At 36.3% G+C, this 12,777-nt stretch overlaps 3 protein-coding genes and 1 non-coding gene across 4 annotated transcripts; 2 read left to right on the top strand and 2 right to left on the bottom strand.

The window, feature by feature from the left end:
• Positions 1-726: 726 nt before the first annotated feature.
• Positions 727-865, bottom strand: T14G8.5. The gene has a single exon (NR_072317.1). It is a non-coding gene; the product is annotated as an Unclassified non-coding RNA T14G8.5 (non-coding RNA).
• Positions 866-3,007: 2,142 nt separating this feature from the next.
• On the bottom strand, positions 3,008-11,808 carry T14G8.3 (Hypoxia up-regulated protein 1). Its single transcript, NM_001029742.8, has 14 exons — positions 11,741-11,808; positions 11,518-11,693; positions 11,157-11,308; positions 11,023-11,113; positions 7,489-7,581; positions 7,334-7,441; positions 6,281-6,430; positions 6,069-6,233; positions 5,676-5,858; positions 5,362-5,613; positions 4,798-5,315; positions 3,997-4,528; positions 3,773-3,952; positions 3,008-3,670 (listed from the first exon to the last, which is right to left on the bottom strand). Exons 1-14 carry the CDS (start codon positions 11,805-11,807, stop codon positions 3,572-3,574), a joined length of 2,766 nt encoding a protein of 921 aa, NP_001024913.1. The 5' UTR covers position 11,808; the 3' UTR covers positions 3,008-3,571.
• T14G8.4 (Transformation transcription protein) lies at positions 9,149-10,074 on the top strand. The gene is made up of 6 exons (NM_001375158.3): positions 9,149-9,234; positions 9,277-9,381; positions 9,429-9,488; positions 9,536-9,616; positions 9,664-9,864; positions 9,917-10,074. Exons 1-6 carry the CDS (start codon positions 9,154-9,156, stop codon positions 9,974-9,976), a joined length of 588 nt encoding a protein of 195 aa, NP_001361824.1. The 5' UTR covers positions 9,149-9,153; the 3' UTR covers positions 9,977-10,074.
• On the top strand, positions 10,199-11,150 carry T14G8.6 (DUF3969 family protein). The gene is made up of 2 exons (NM_001375157.3): positions 10,199-10,678; positions 10,796-11,150. The coding sequence occupies exons 1-2, from the start codon at positions 10,202-10,204 to the stop codon at positions 10,889-10,891; spliced, it is 573 nt and encodes a 190-aa protein (NP_001362137.1). The 5' UTR covers positions 10,199-10,201; the 3' UTR covers positions 10,892-11,150.
• Positions 11,809-12,777: the final 969 nt, after the last annotated feature.

Below are 12,777 nucleotides of genomic sequence, written 5' to 3'. Positions count from 1 at the left end.
AGTTAAATATATGAATGAGAGAACTTATGTGTTTCATTTTTAATGGAATATTTCAATATGAAAAACAGTACTACAAGTGTGTGTAATAAACTCGAGTTTACAATTGTCTTTTTTTTTGTAAACCATAAGACACGTTTTTGCAGTAGCTCTCGTGACTAATGTATTTTCAATTACGTTATTTATTTCTAGACTTTAAAAACGTGTATTTTAATTTCATAATATGTTCCCTCATGATGATTTTTTGGAAACAGTTTTGAGAGGATGTTTCAAATTCAAGACACCGTTTGATTTGAAAGTTTGATCTCCAATCAAACGCAATAATATTCACACGCACTTCGATTCCTTCCGCCTGCCTAGCAAGGACAAACGAATCAACGGGCACAAGTCTCATTTGCATACAAATTTTCATCATGATCATCTCTGATAACACCCATACTGTCTTCTTCATCATCTTCCATTCTCTTTATTATCAGCCCACCTCTTGTGCCCTGACGTCACTGTTTGCAGTCGGGGGCCCCCACGTGGCCCCCAGTTGAGACAATTGTCTATGTCTCTGCCTTATTTTCTGCAGAGAGATGCGGAGAAAGAGAGAGAGAGAAGAGAGATGCGATTGCACGCAACAAGCGATCGTCCAAAACCTGAAACTTGTCAATGATCTGGGCGCGGATGGGAATGAGAAAAAGAGGAAAAGAACGTGTCTTATCAGTTGGTTAACCAGAGCTATCGGCCAGCCAAGTTTTATCAGGACTGCTTCCAGGCATGTTGACATCTGATGGTCTTCGCCGTCATCAGAGTTCGAACCACCAGGGCTCGATCGCCTGATGGTCTTTGTGGGAATGTGTTGCGAAATATGTATGATTTTTGTAGCTGGTATGGAAATGGAAATAAAGAAGCAATAACATAAAAATGTGTCAGTTATGATTTCCCTATCTACAAACTTGGGATTCCAGTCAATAAATGAGGGCATAGAAAATGCCCAAAAGCACGAGAAAAACACACAATCTAGGTCAACTCTGTGAACTTTTAAATTATAACTTTTATCTTACAAAAAAAAGTTACCTGCAGTACAATTTATTAATGTTCAAGTTCTTGTTTCAAAGGCGTATCTTTCAAAATTTGACCTTCATGCGTATTTTCACAAATTGTATCTAAGTATTCATTATTATTGTTCTAATGGTTTGAAAGTTTTTTACAATTCCTATTCTTATATTTTGCGGTTTAGCAACGCCAGTCTGTCTCGTTTACTCCAGAGTAGTACTCGTATGGTGAACCTTTCATGAATATCATCTTACTATTCTAACTTTCCGAAAAGACACACAACTTAAACAATATGTTTTCAAAGAAACCATTCACTAATTAACACATCACGATTATTTTCAACAATCTTTTGCACTAAACCTAAAAATACACCAATAACAAATTATTTTTGTCCAAAACTAGAAACAGTGATGTACACGTGATAATTGCCAAATTAAACATTATATTTGTTTGGATCACTTTATCATTGTCTGTAAAACAAATCGCTTCTTTTGCAGAGGGGTCGTATGCGAGGTCATATCCACAGTTTATCCACAGCTTCCATTGTTTTTTTGGGTTACTGTGGATGACGAGGTTATTTGTGTTCATCACAGATCAGTTACAGTTGAGTGAAGAAGTAAACATGTCATAAAACCTGACCGGTCAGCTTTTCAAATTTGCACTTTATGATCCTATATGGTTCGCATTTTGTCAGATGGAAGGTCTTCAGTTAATGTACTTCATTTGTTCATACTGTCTTGTTTTCATCGTCGAATACGGTTTTTAGGTGATTGAATGATACATGACAGACTGAATGATTTCGCGGTTCTTTTCAAAAAATGAAAGAATGTCTTAACAATTCTGCGACACATTTTCTATACACAATAGTTAAAGTTAGGACTTTCATGAATATTGAGAACAACTATGAATTCTACTTTTTTGTAAATTGTGACAGCACAGTTGACAATCTTGCTAATAAAAATAGAGTTTTGCTATGACAAAATAGGCTGCCCACATCAATGGGCGCCCACACAGAGTGGTTTTTTTAGCCCAACATAAAACGAAACAGGCTTCAATGTTTTATATTGGATTTTGTACACATCTATAAATTGATTCTAGAACAATATATTTTATGGTTACATTTGTAATATTTTCAACTTAAAATGATACTGTAATTTTTAAATAAATATCATTAAAAGTATTGTGATTATGAGAGATAAAGTTTGCATAAATCCAAATTATTAAAATCTGAAAAAAAACTAGACGTCAACCAGGAGCATTTTAAACTAAGTTTCTCACATTAAATAACAAGTTATTCAAACCGACTGGTGATTAGAATTGTGAGTGCCTCTATTGGGATACATTAAACATTTTCTGAAATACAACATCTATGTAAGTTCGAGTATCCTGAAAAGTTCACACAATTCTAAACATCAATTATCTCGAAAGTGTTGCGTTGTGCAATATGATTACCATTTTCCAATATTCAGCACGTGGTTCAACGGAATTCGTGCACCTTCCACGGAGTGCCAACCACAAGAATGTATGACTTTACCTATGTAATTTCATGTGTCATTCTTATCTCTGGCGTTCCAATATTTTTGCAAAATGCACACGGGGCTGAGTCTATAACTTTTGGTTTACAAAACTTTTCAACGACACAAACTAATAGTTCATATCACGGAAATAAATCGCAAATTGTTGTCGATTCGCACGTTTTTTTCCACAATAGCTCAATGATCTAATGACGTAGTCTGGAGCAAGAACATGTTGTCTACAAAGCACAACTGTTTCATGTTTTTTTGAGAGGTTCACAAGATCATCCTTCAATTTTTCCATTATCTATCCGTCCATTTTTCTCTAATTTCTGCCTTTTCTGCAGAACCCGGCAAGTAGGTCGTTGACACCGGCAGCTGTTACATGGAAAAAAACGACCACTGAAACCCTATAACTGATCACCACCCGATTGCCTGATAAAACTGAAATTTTGTGATAGCGCCCATTTCCAGAAGACTTTATCAATATGGGAAAATGTGGAAGATCAAAAGGTTAAAACAATCAATGAATTCAAAAACCCTACAATATAGAACAACCGTTGAAAATTAAGGGACTAAGGAAAAACAGAACATAATAAGTTAGTGTTATTTATTTCTCCCGTGAACAATGAAAAGCAAGGGATGAGTTTTCGTTTAAAAGTTTATGATTAGAAAAGTTGGATGAAAGCTAGTTTTTATCACAAAATTTAATTAAGATAAATGGTTTAGACGGCGAACACGACGAGATTACATCAGAAATGATGAAAATTCTCCGCATCAATTGTCATCATCCATCCATCTTGTTGAAAGTTCAATTTTTTTGTTTTAAATATAAAATGTTTTGTAGATATTTCCCATGAAAGTGATAGGTGTATGACAAAGAAAAATGATGAAGCTGATTTGGATTGATAGGTTGGTTATAAAAATGTGAATTCGGTGGCAGACAGACATAAAAAAGAACAAATAATTAAAAAAAGTCCAAATGCACTTTTGTTGACTACTGATTTGATATGACAGGTTTACAGTTCCGATGCATCGTGTTCAGTGTCTTTCTTCGGCTCTTCAGTCGATGCTGATTCATCATCCTTTGTGTTATCGTTCTCAAACGGCGGAGGAGTCTGCAAAATACAGTTTTAATATTGGAAAATGGGAAAAGTCTGGAGTAGAAAAAGGCAATCAAACTTTCAGGGATTCAAATAATAACTTCTACAACATCTCACCTGCTGCTCATTAGCTTGATCCTCTGTAGTTGTTTCTGTGGTTTCTTCCTCCTTTCTTTCTTTTACAGTGTCTTTTTCCTTCTTTGTCTTCTTTTTCTTTTCAGATTCTTTGCTCTTCTTGGAGCTTGCAATCTTCAACTTATTCACCAGATAACGCACTTCTCGTTCCAAGTCACGAGCCTAAAACTTGTTCGATTAGTAAGGCACTACATATCTTCACCAACCTTTTCTGCAATCTCAGAAGCTTTCACAACGGGATCCTCGTTCTTAGCTTGCTTCTCGAAAAGATCCTTCTTCTCATTCCACCACTCGGTCGTCGACTCAATCAATTTAGTGAGAACCTCAAGTTCAGTGTCTGTGAATGTCTTGTTACCCTCCTCAAACTGTGTCAAGTTAAGAGCCATAGCGTGGAAGGTCATAGAACGATTGAAGTGATCCTCGATAATTTCAGCAACTTTTGGAATATCAAGTCTTTCTTGCTTTCTGGCATTTGGTTTAGCTGTCAACTCTTCCAACTTTGCTCTCTTCTCATCAAATTCTTCTTTCTTCGTTTCGAGCGAAACGTCATCCTCGAACCAGAGCTTCAACACGGCGACTTCCTCAAGAATTGCCTTCTTCTCTTCTTCAGTAGCATACTCGGCATACTCCTCACCGTCTTCCAACCGGACTGCTAAATCATAAAGAAGTCCTTCCAAGCGGTTCATAGCCTCTTCACGATCGTGCTTTTCCTTTTCCTTTTGCTCAAAATCTCCGAGGCTGAAAAAAGTTTTTGGATGCCTAATTACAGTAAAACGGTTTATCTAAATGTATACATATATAGTTAGAAAATAAAAATTTGTTGGATATCACCAATAAAACTGTTACTGGTATTCAATTGCATTGCATACTTTTTTTCAACAGTGCTTGGATATTTACCAGAAAATTGGGGGAAACAATTTTGTCGGAAAATTTCTAATAATGAATTTACCAAGTTACAATTCACACAAACTGTGTTGTAACATCAATTTTGACTTTTGTAAACTTACACTTTCTTGGCCGCGGTCACTTCTTCCTCATTCAGGTCAATGTTGTCGGTCTTGGTTTCCTTGATCGTCAGTGCAACATTAATTTTCTTTGCTTTTGGCTCCACTGGCTTCGTCTTCTTCACAACTACTGGCTTCTCAACTTCTTCGGTTTTTTCTTCAGTCTTCTCTTCTCCGGCAGCATCTTCATTTTTCTCTTCCTCACCTTCGGTCTTCTTCTTCTCTTCCTTTTCCTTTTTCTCGGCCTTTTCCTTCTTTTTCAGCTCTTCCTGCTCTTTCTCCCATTCGTCAAATTCTTTTTTGTCAACCTCGTACTTATCCTTTTCTTCAGGTGTTGGAACTTTCTCCACCACCACACTAGCCTTTTCCACCGATACAATTCCAGACAAGTCAATGGAGAAAGTTGTCTTGACACCCTTCAACACTGAGTTCTCATCAGTTACTTCCTTCTCAATAGCATCCTTGACTCCGCTAATCTCGACAGTGGACAATGGGTTCTTATCAGCATCTTGGATATCAATCTGAAATTGTATATGTTTATTTCATAAAACATAACAAATATTAAACCTTGAAATCGTCGGAATATGATGAGAAATGCATCACTCGGTTGGGTACTGGATAATTCTCTCCGAAAAGCGATTTTCTGATTGGCTTCATGGTTCCTTCTTCGGTTTTTGTGAGGAAGTTAACGAACACTGGATACAGGATCTTCTCGTGAACGTTGAATGGCAAAACTTTGAATGACTTGGACAAATGAGCAGCTTGATAGACAGCTCCCATGGCGATAGCTTCATCAGTGTTCAGGAAATTGCTGATTTCCTGCAACATTTATCGTTTTTTAATCTGCTATTTAAAAAATATTTAAACGTTTTTAAAATTACCTTGTCCTTTAGAATGGTCTTGAGGATTTCCTTCACTTTTGGCACACGAGTTCCAGCTCCCATGAGAACAACCAAATCGATGTCATTGGTGCTGATTTGAGCCATTCCGATGGCGTCGAGGATTGGAGCGGCGATTCTTGGCTCGAGATCCTCAATCATTTTTTCAAGTTCTTCGCGAGTAACCTGAAAGAAACAAAGTTTTTTGGAGTTTATAAAATATTTGTTGTCACATTTTCAAACTTTTAAAACCCAAAATTTCAAGCTTTTAAAATATAAATTGTTTGCATAAACAACAATTTTCAATTTTTCAATATTCAAGAAAAATCGAACAGAAAAATTTAAACTGAACTAGATTTGTATAACTAATAAATTATATACCAGAAGGTTGATTACCTTGGCTCTGAAGTTTTGCTCTTCGAACAAGCTCTCTACTTGAGCATATGTGTCTTTGTTTGCAGATAGCACTTGCTTGACACGTTCAGCTTCTTTATGCAGTTTTCCAATAGCTCGAGCATTGGTTGAAATATCCTTTGACGTTTTGACAGTATCACGGAACACCTAAATACAAAACAATTTTTTGAATAGAATATTGCAAATCCACCAACCTTTTCCAAGTGATCTCTGAGTCGATTGGTGATTTCGAGTCCTCCAAGAGTTTTATCAAATCCAACACCAACGGTGCGAAGTGTGGGTTGCTTGTCCTTGCCGTCCTTACGAGTTGATTCAAGTACATATTGTACAATGGTTGCAGTTGTCTGAGAGCGTTTTATATATAGTGTGGTAATTTTTTTCTTCTTTCCCGAACGCTTTTGTAAGATTTCCCTGGTCCCCAAAAGAGCACTTCATAAGAGCTCTTCAAAAAAAAATTAAAGTGGTGACGTCTCCGTGACGTTTTGAAAAAAAAAACGATTTGTCTTATTTTCGAAATCTGAATGACAACGCATTCATTTTCCTTCTTTTTCAAATTAGGCAGTGGCATCATAAATTTGAGCCCCAATTTATTTGATGAGCCTCATCTAAACCCACACAATTCTGCACACCCTTTTGTTACGGGAAAATGTATGAGGACGGAAATATGTGGGTTTCTGTTGATCTCATGTGTTTCATCAAAATTATGAATGATTTGTGATGAGTCACTGATAGAAAAGTGGTTTAAAACATTGCAAAAGATGATCAGATATTCATTTTTTTTTTTGTTTCTGTCTTAATATTATCTTTTAGACGTCTTATTTAGGGATTTGCAAGTTTATTTGAGCACAATTTTATTTTTAGCCTTTTCCTCACGCCATAATTTGGGATTCGAAGAAAAAAATCTTTATGGGAAAGTGCGTCATATTGCTTTCCGAAACAAGAGACATTCTCATGTCACGACAAGATTAGAGAGATCAAAATTAGAAACGGAAAAGGCACATTTGGGCCCTTCCGGAGTTCATGTCTTTGTCGCTGAATGATCAAGTAAGCGCACACATTTTTGATTCATATTTTATTTTATTCTTCTCATTTTTCTTTTTCAAAGCATATATGCTTTGAGCTCATTAGTCTAGAATGTGGAAAGCATTTTTTGCCGGATACAACGCTATGGTTTTCACTTATTAAAATAAACTTCACGTCTTTAGTTTTAAATTTTATGATAAAGTTTGCCGCATCTATCAATTTACCTTAACGGCTCCCATATCATAAATCAACATGTGTGTCGGTTTTTCGGTGATTTCCTTGCGCCTGAACACTCCATAATTCAAAGCAGCAGCCGAGCCGTCATTGAGAAGCTGAAAACTCACAATTTTTGTTGAAGAGTTGATGTAGGCTAACTTACCTGAAGCAGGTTAAGCCCAGCAATTTCCGCGGCGGAAGCGATGGCACGTCGTTCAGCTTGATTCAAGAAAATTGGCACGGTGATGACGACATCCTGTAAAAATGTAAACATGACGATGACGATGCTAATTTCGATCTGTTTATTTTATAGTTTCTTGGCAAGTGAGTCAGACTAGAGTTAATTTCCCAATCCCGTAAATCTCACAAATCTGATCCTATGGTTCTCTGCTCCTGATTTTTTGAATAACATTAATACCTTCCCAACGTTAAAAAACGTTCCTTCATTCTGATTCATGACTCACACTTTGGCACTCTACCAATCTGTAAGAGGCAGACCATCGCGTCCCGCTCTACATTCTCCGCCCACTTTTTCGTCATTTCACCTCATTCACATGAATATCGACAGATTATTGTGTTTCGTTACGCTTTCTTCTACACATATTTCCACCTTCCCTATCTCGTAGTCTTTTTTGAAAATATCGTAACTTGTCAGTCTCTATCAGTATTGCGGTCTATTAGTTTTGAAATAATTCATGCAGTCCAAAAATCAATTTTTCAGGCAAAAATTCAAAACCTAGATTGTGTAAAAATGTTACATTTTGGCTTTGAAATGTTATTAGATTTGTTGTCGCATAATTTGGGGGTTCTTTATTTCTGTTTTCAAGTATTACTGAGTTCTCACGTTTCTCTCAAATAAGAATATCTTACAAATCCAATTCTCAATGTAATGTTTTTTATTAAACTGAATCGAATAAAATACTAAAAACAATCAGCAGATATTAATGATGAGTCATTTTGGTCGCTCATGTGACTGTATAATCTAATTTCCGTGACTGTTTGTCGTCAGTGTTTTTCTTTAAAAAATCTATTCTGTTGTTATGGAAAACTGTCATTATTTGAATAATGTTTTCGCATCTTCAGAACTCTTGAATGTTTTCAATGTGATCTACCAGCTTATAATAGTCTTAGTCTCGCACCTTTAAAGTTATGCTATTAATAAGATTGCCTGTAAAGCCTATTTTTATAAATTAACTAAAATTGAATTATTGCGTAAATCCCATATGTGTGCTGTGATTCGCAGAAACCAGTTCAGAAATATTTTTTGAGCTTCCATCCTTCCTATTCTTGGGATGCTCAATTAGAAATCTGCACTTTTTGCTATTCCCATCCGGTTCAGACAATAGCATTCGAAACTTGTGCTAAATTTGATTCTCCCACAAAAAGCGTGACTCTTTTTTCAATATCTCAATCGTAAATTTCTTCATTTCAAATAAGAGCCGCCGACATTCTTATTCGAGAACCACTTTGTTGGAAGGATAGATGTTTAATGTTAGAAAATAGATAAAATAAATATGTTTTTCGAACTGTTTAGCAGATAAAAGTCTTAAGAAAGTCTTATGCAAAGCTGATATTTGGTTCCGAAAACCGAACTTTTGTCATTGATTCTTGTTCCTCTTCTCGTTTTCTAGTCAGTCAATTAGTTCGACCTCTACTCGTTTCCTATCCTTTAGGCATATTCTATGAGCTCGCAATGTCAGAGGGGTTGAATTTCCGCTTGTTGCTTGTAGACTTTCACTTTCTTTTTTCCAAATTGCAACGAGCAAAATACATATTTTTAAACTATCTTATTCGTGAACTTTATACACTTTTTCGATATTAAGGTGAGATGGATCAAAGCTTTCTTAAGCTGGAAAAACCACAATTTGATTTGCCAGCACGACAAGTCAAGGTGTTCGAAGAAGTGATAGTAAGTAAATACAACGTTTTAGAAATCAAAAAGCTGTTTTAGGAAATTTTCGAAATCAACTGCTGCGAGATGCATAAAGAACAACGTCAAAAATATGCTCAAAGTGCACGAAGTGTGCTGAGATTTCTCAAGTTTCAGTGGAACGCGGTGAGAAACTTAATCAATTCATGTATGTACAATGTAAAAAATGTCAGAAACAAAGTGTCAGGATGAATAAAGTACCACTACATTTGCACAATAACGTCATCTATCATGTAAGTTCTATTTGCCACGTTGATCTTTTTCTCACAAAAAGATTTAGCAATTTGCCCTGGTTTTGGCACAATGGTGCCAACGACTCTCGCTTATTCAAGAATGTTTCGAAGCTATCCATGGCTACGAGGTAATTGTCTTATGAAGCTAACATTAAGCATACACAGCTACATTTAGCTTCTCTCAATGAAAATGCCACCTGGAAGTCATGAAGTATCACGTAGGCAATTAAAAATGCACTTCAAGACAGCAATCATCGCTTACATGGAGCTCTCGTCATTTGATCATCGTCTTCAGCCATTAACCCCAACCTTCTTGTTCTTTATGGGTCACATCATTGAGAAGTGCCGAAATCATCCAAACCCAGCTGTATATCATGTGAGGCTATTTAAAAAAGTAAATACTAAACGTAGAATTTTGATATTGACAGATGGTATCCCTCTTCATTGAGTTCACAATTCGTGATGCGAACATTCAACGGTCAGCATAACCGATTCGATGCTTCAGATTCCGATTTTGCGAACTGCATTATTATCAAAACTGCTTCTTTTTTTGTTTCCATTCCGATTCATAAAATTTTTAAAATTTTGAAATCTCAAATTCTTGCTTTGTGGCTTGATTTTTTGATAGTCTTTGTTTTGCTGTGTTGCTTTTTCCAACTAAATATCGTAATGTGGTGTCCTGTGCGTGTTTTAAAGCATGATTTTTTTTGAAGATGGACGCTATTCTCCAGTTCATTGTGGGTACTGTGGTAAATTTGAATGCAGCGCTTCGACAGTCTCTATACACTGTTTTCGTCGAGAATTACTTGGATTATGAAGAAGATCAAACCGCTCACAATCTTAACGTGGCCTCGACTGCTTTGCACGATCACTACCAGTTTCTTATTCAAGAGGGCCACCTGGCAATCGATGACCAAAATGTCCCGACTCTCCAAACGATAATGGGTCAGATCCGAACATGCGCTCTCACTGAAAATGACACCGACATCCTGGACACAGCCCTGGCTGCTCACGACTTAGCCGACTTGGTTTCAGATGGTGAAACTGAAGATTACCGCGAGGAAATCATTCGCGAGCTTCATTCGGAGATGAATGGTCTCCTGTGCTGCAGAGATCACTTGCTCTCAATGTTCACTTACCTCAAAGTGTTTCATTGCTTGTTGGATAACCAAGACAACTGGGATGACGAGGTGGGTTAATCATTTTCCAAATTACGAGCTGCTAGGAAACACTTAAAAATTAGTACTAAAATTTAGAAAAAACGTTAAAAGTACTTCAGAATTTTCCAATGCCCTGTTACTTTTCAGCTTGTCGACTACGCATACGAATACGTTTACGTCAATCTGTGCTACGTGCGAGAGTCAATGATTGCCCACGAGGAAGAGATCCTCTCGATTTATTAGACTGACTGTGCCACTACCAAATCACTTCATATACTTTTCCCGATATCCAATTAGTTTCCATGTTTCTCCATTTCTAATTTTTCCCTATTCAATTCCGCCATTTTATCAAAAAATTTCCAAACAATTATTACCTTCACAGTCTGATCAGCATATGCTTCGGTAACTTTCTTTGCATTCCACAGAATCATTGCCAAAAGTGTTTCCACATTGTACTTTTCCTCTCTGAAAATGTTCTTGTTTCATAAATTTTTTACTCAAACCTTACTTGTATGGGAAGACAACAGTTTTTCTGACTTCATCGAACTCAAAAGCAGTAAATGGGAACGTCTTCTGGAATGTGACAAACGCGTCGTCTCCTTCCTTACGGGCAATCATTGAGAGAAGGAAGTTGTAGGAAGATTGAGGATGCGAAGATGACTGAAAAATTGAAATTTCTTTCGTGTAGTTATTTCAAAGTTTTAGAAATGTATAGTTTTTGTCGACGCAAATTATTTTGCCAAATTTTTTTTTAGATACTAATCTCACAATTTTGGATACTATGATGTTTCTCAATATAAAAGCAACTCGGAAATTTGTGTGGTAGAACTTTTCTTTACAAAGTTTCAATAATATTTTACAAATCTCACCATAGCTGCAGCCGCCTCAGCAAAAAACCTTTCGTCATTTTTAAAAGAGATAACGTTTGGCGTTTTTCTTCTTGACTCCTTATTCAGCACAATATCCATTGGAACGCCGGGCTTAACCAATCCAATCTTGATAAACTGACTTCCCAGGTCGATTGACATTGCAGCAAGAGCGGCGTCTACAAAAATCATTAAAATTAATCAGTCAACTATACCACATTCAAACCTGCCGGTTGGTAGAGACAGCATATGGCGACCAGGAGACCCAAAGGCCCAAGGATGAACGACTTCATTCTGAAAAGAAAAAAATTAAATTATAAATTTTAGAAAGATACTCGAATAAATGGTTTCAGAAAGAAATATTGTGAAAAAAGAGTGTGACGTAAGATAGGAGCATTACCGTTATGCTGACGTGTAATAAGAATCAAAATATCTCGAACATTTTCGGAAAAAACCCAAAAAAGTTTTAATTCTTCATTAAAAAGCATCAATACAAAATTTTAATCGATGAAATTGAGTCAAAAATCTATATTTAAAATAGGTAAACCAGAGAAAACAAAGTTTTGAGTGGGGAAAATCCTTTAAATCGGGAAACGCGTCAAGGAACGAGAAACGCGCCAACCGACCTCTCTGCGCAAACATGGGAGAGGCCACGTTGGAGGTAAGAACTACTAGAGTAAAACTGGGTCAATAGACAAGAAAATGGAGAGCAATAGACGAGAAATGTACAGATTTTCATCTCATATTCCAGATAAAAACATTTTTCCGAAAGATAAGTACTCATTTTCTTATTTTTGTAGTTTGTTTTTCCTACAAGTGATAATAAAATCTTTGAGATTAAATTTATTTAAAAAAATTATAAAAGTATTTTTCAAACACTTAAACACGTGAATATCAAGATAACAACTTAAACAACAATATAAACAAAAACAAATCAATGGAATACATTGGGCACATCATGCTCAGTTACCCTCATCCTCATCAAGAAATGGTCATTATCGATCTCGGAGCGTAATGAGAGTAAACAGAGCACAATGATGGACGTCGAAGGATAGAAAAGGTGTCATCTAACGGGTCAAATGTGTATTGGATTTTTTGAGCATTAGTTCAAACCTGATCATGGTTTCCTATCAGGGCTGAGCGGCTGGCAAGTCGGCTAGTAGAGCAAGTTTAAACTTTTCACAGTTTCAACAAATAACGAATTAAAAAAATTATGTAATTTGAATAGGTTGGCCAATGGGTCTGTTTCTGAAAAAAAAATCA

The sequence above is a fragment of the Caenorhabditis elegans genome, chromosome X (assembly GCF_000002985.6).
Source record: "Caenorhabditis elegans chromosome X".
In the NCBI taxonomy this organism is placed as follows: domain Eukaryota; kingdom Metazoa; phylum Nematoda; class Chromadorea; order Rhabditida; family Rhabditidae; genus Caenorhabditis; species Caenorhabditis elegans.
This window is presented reverse-complemented; position numbering and strand designations above follow the sequence as displayed.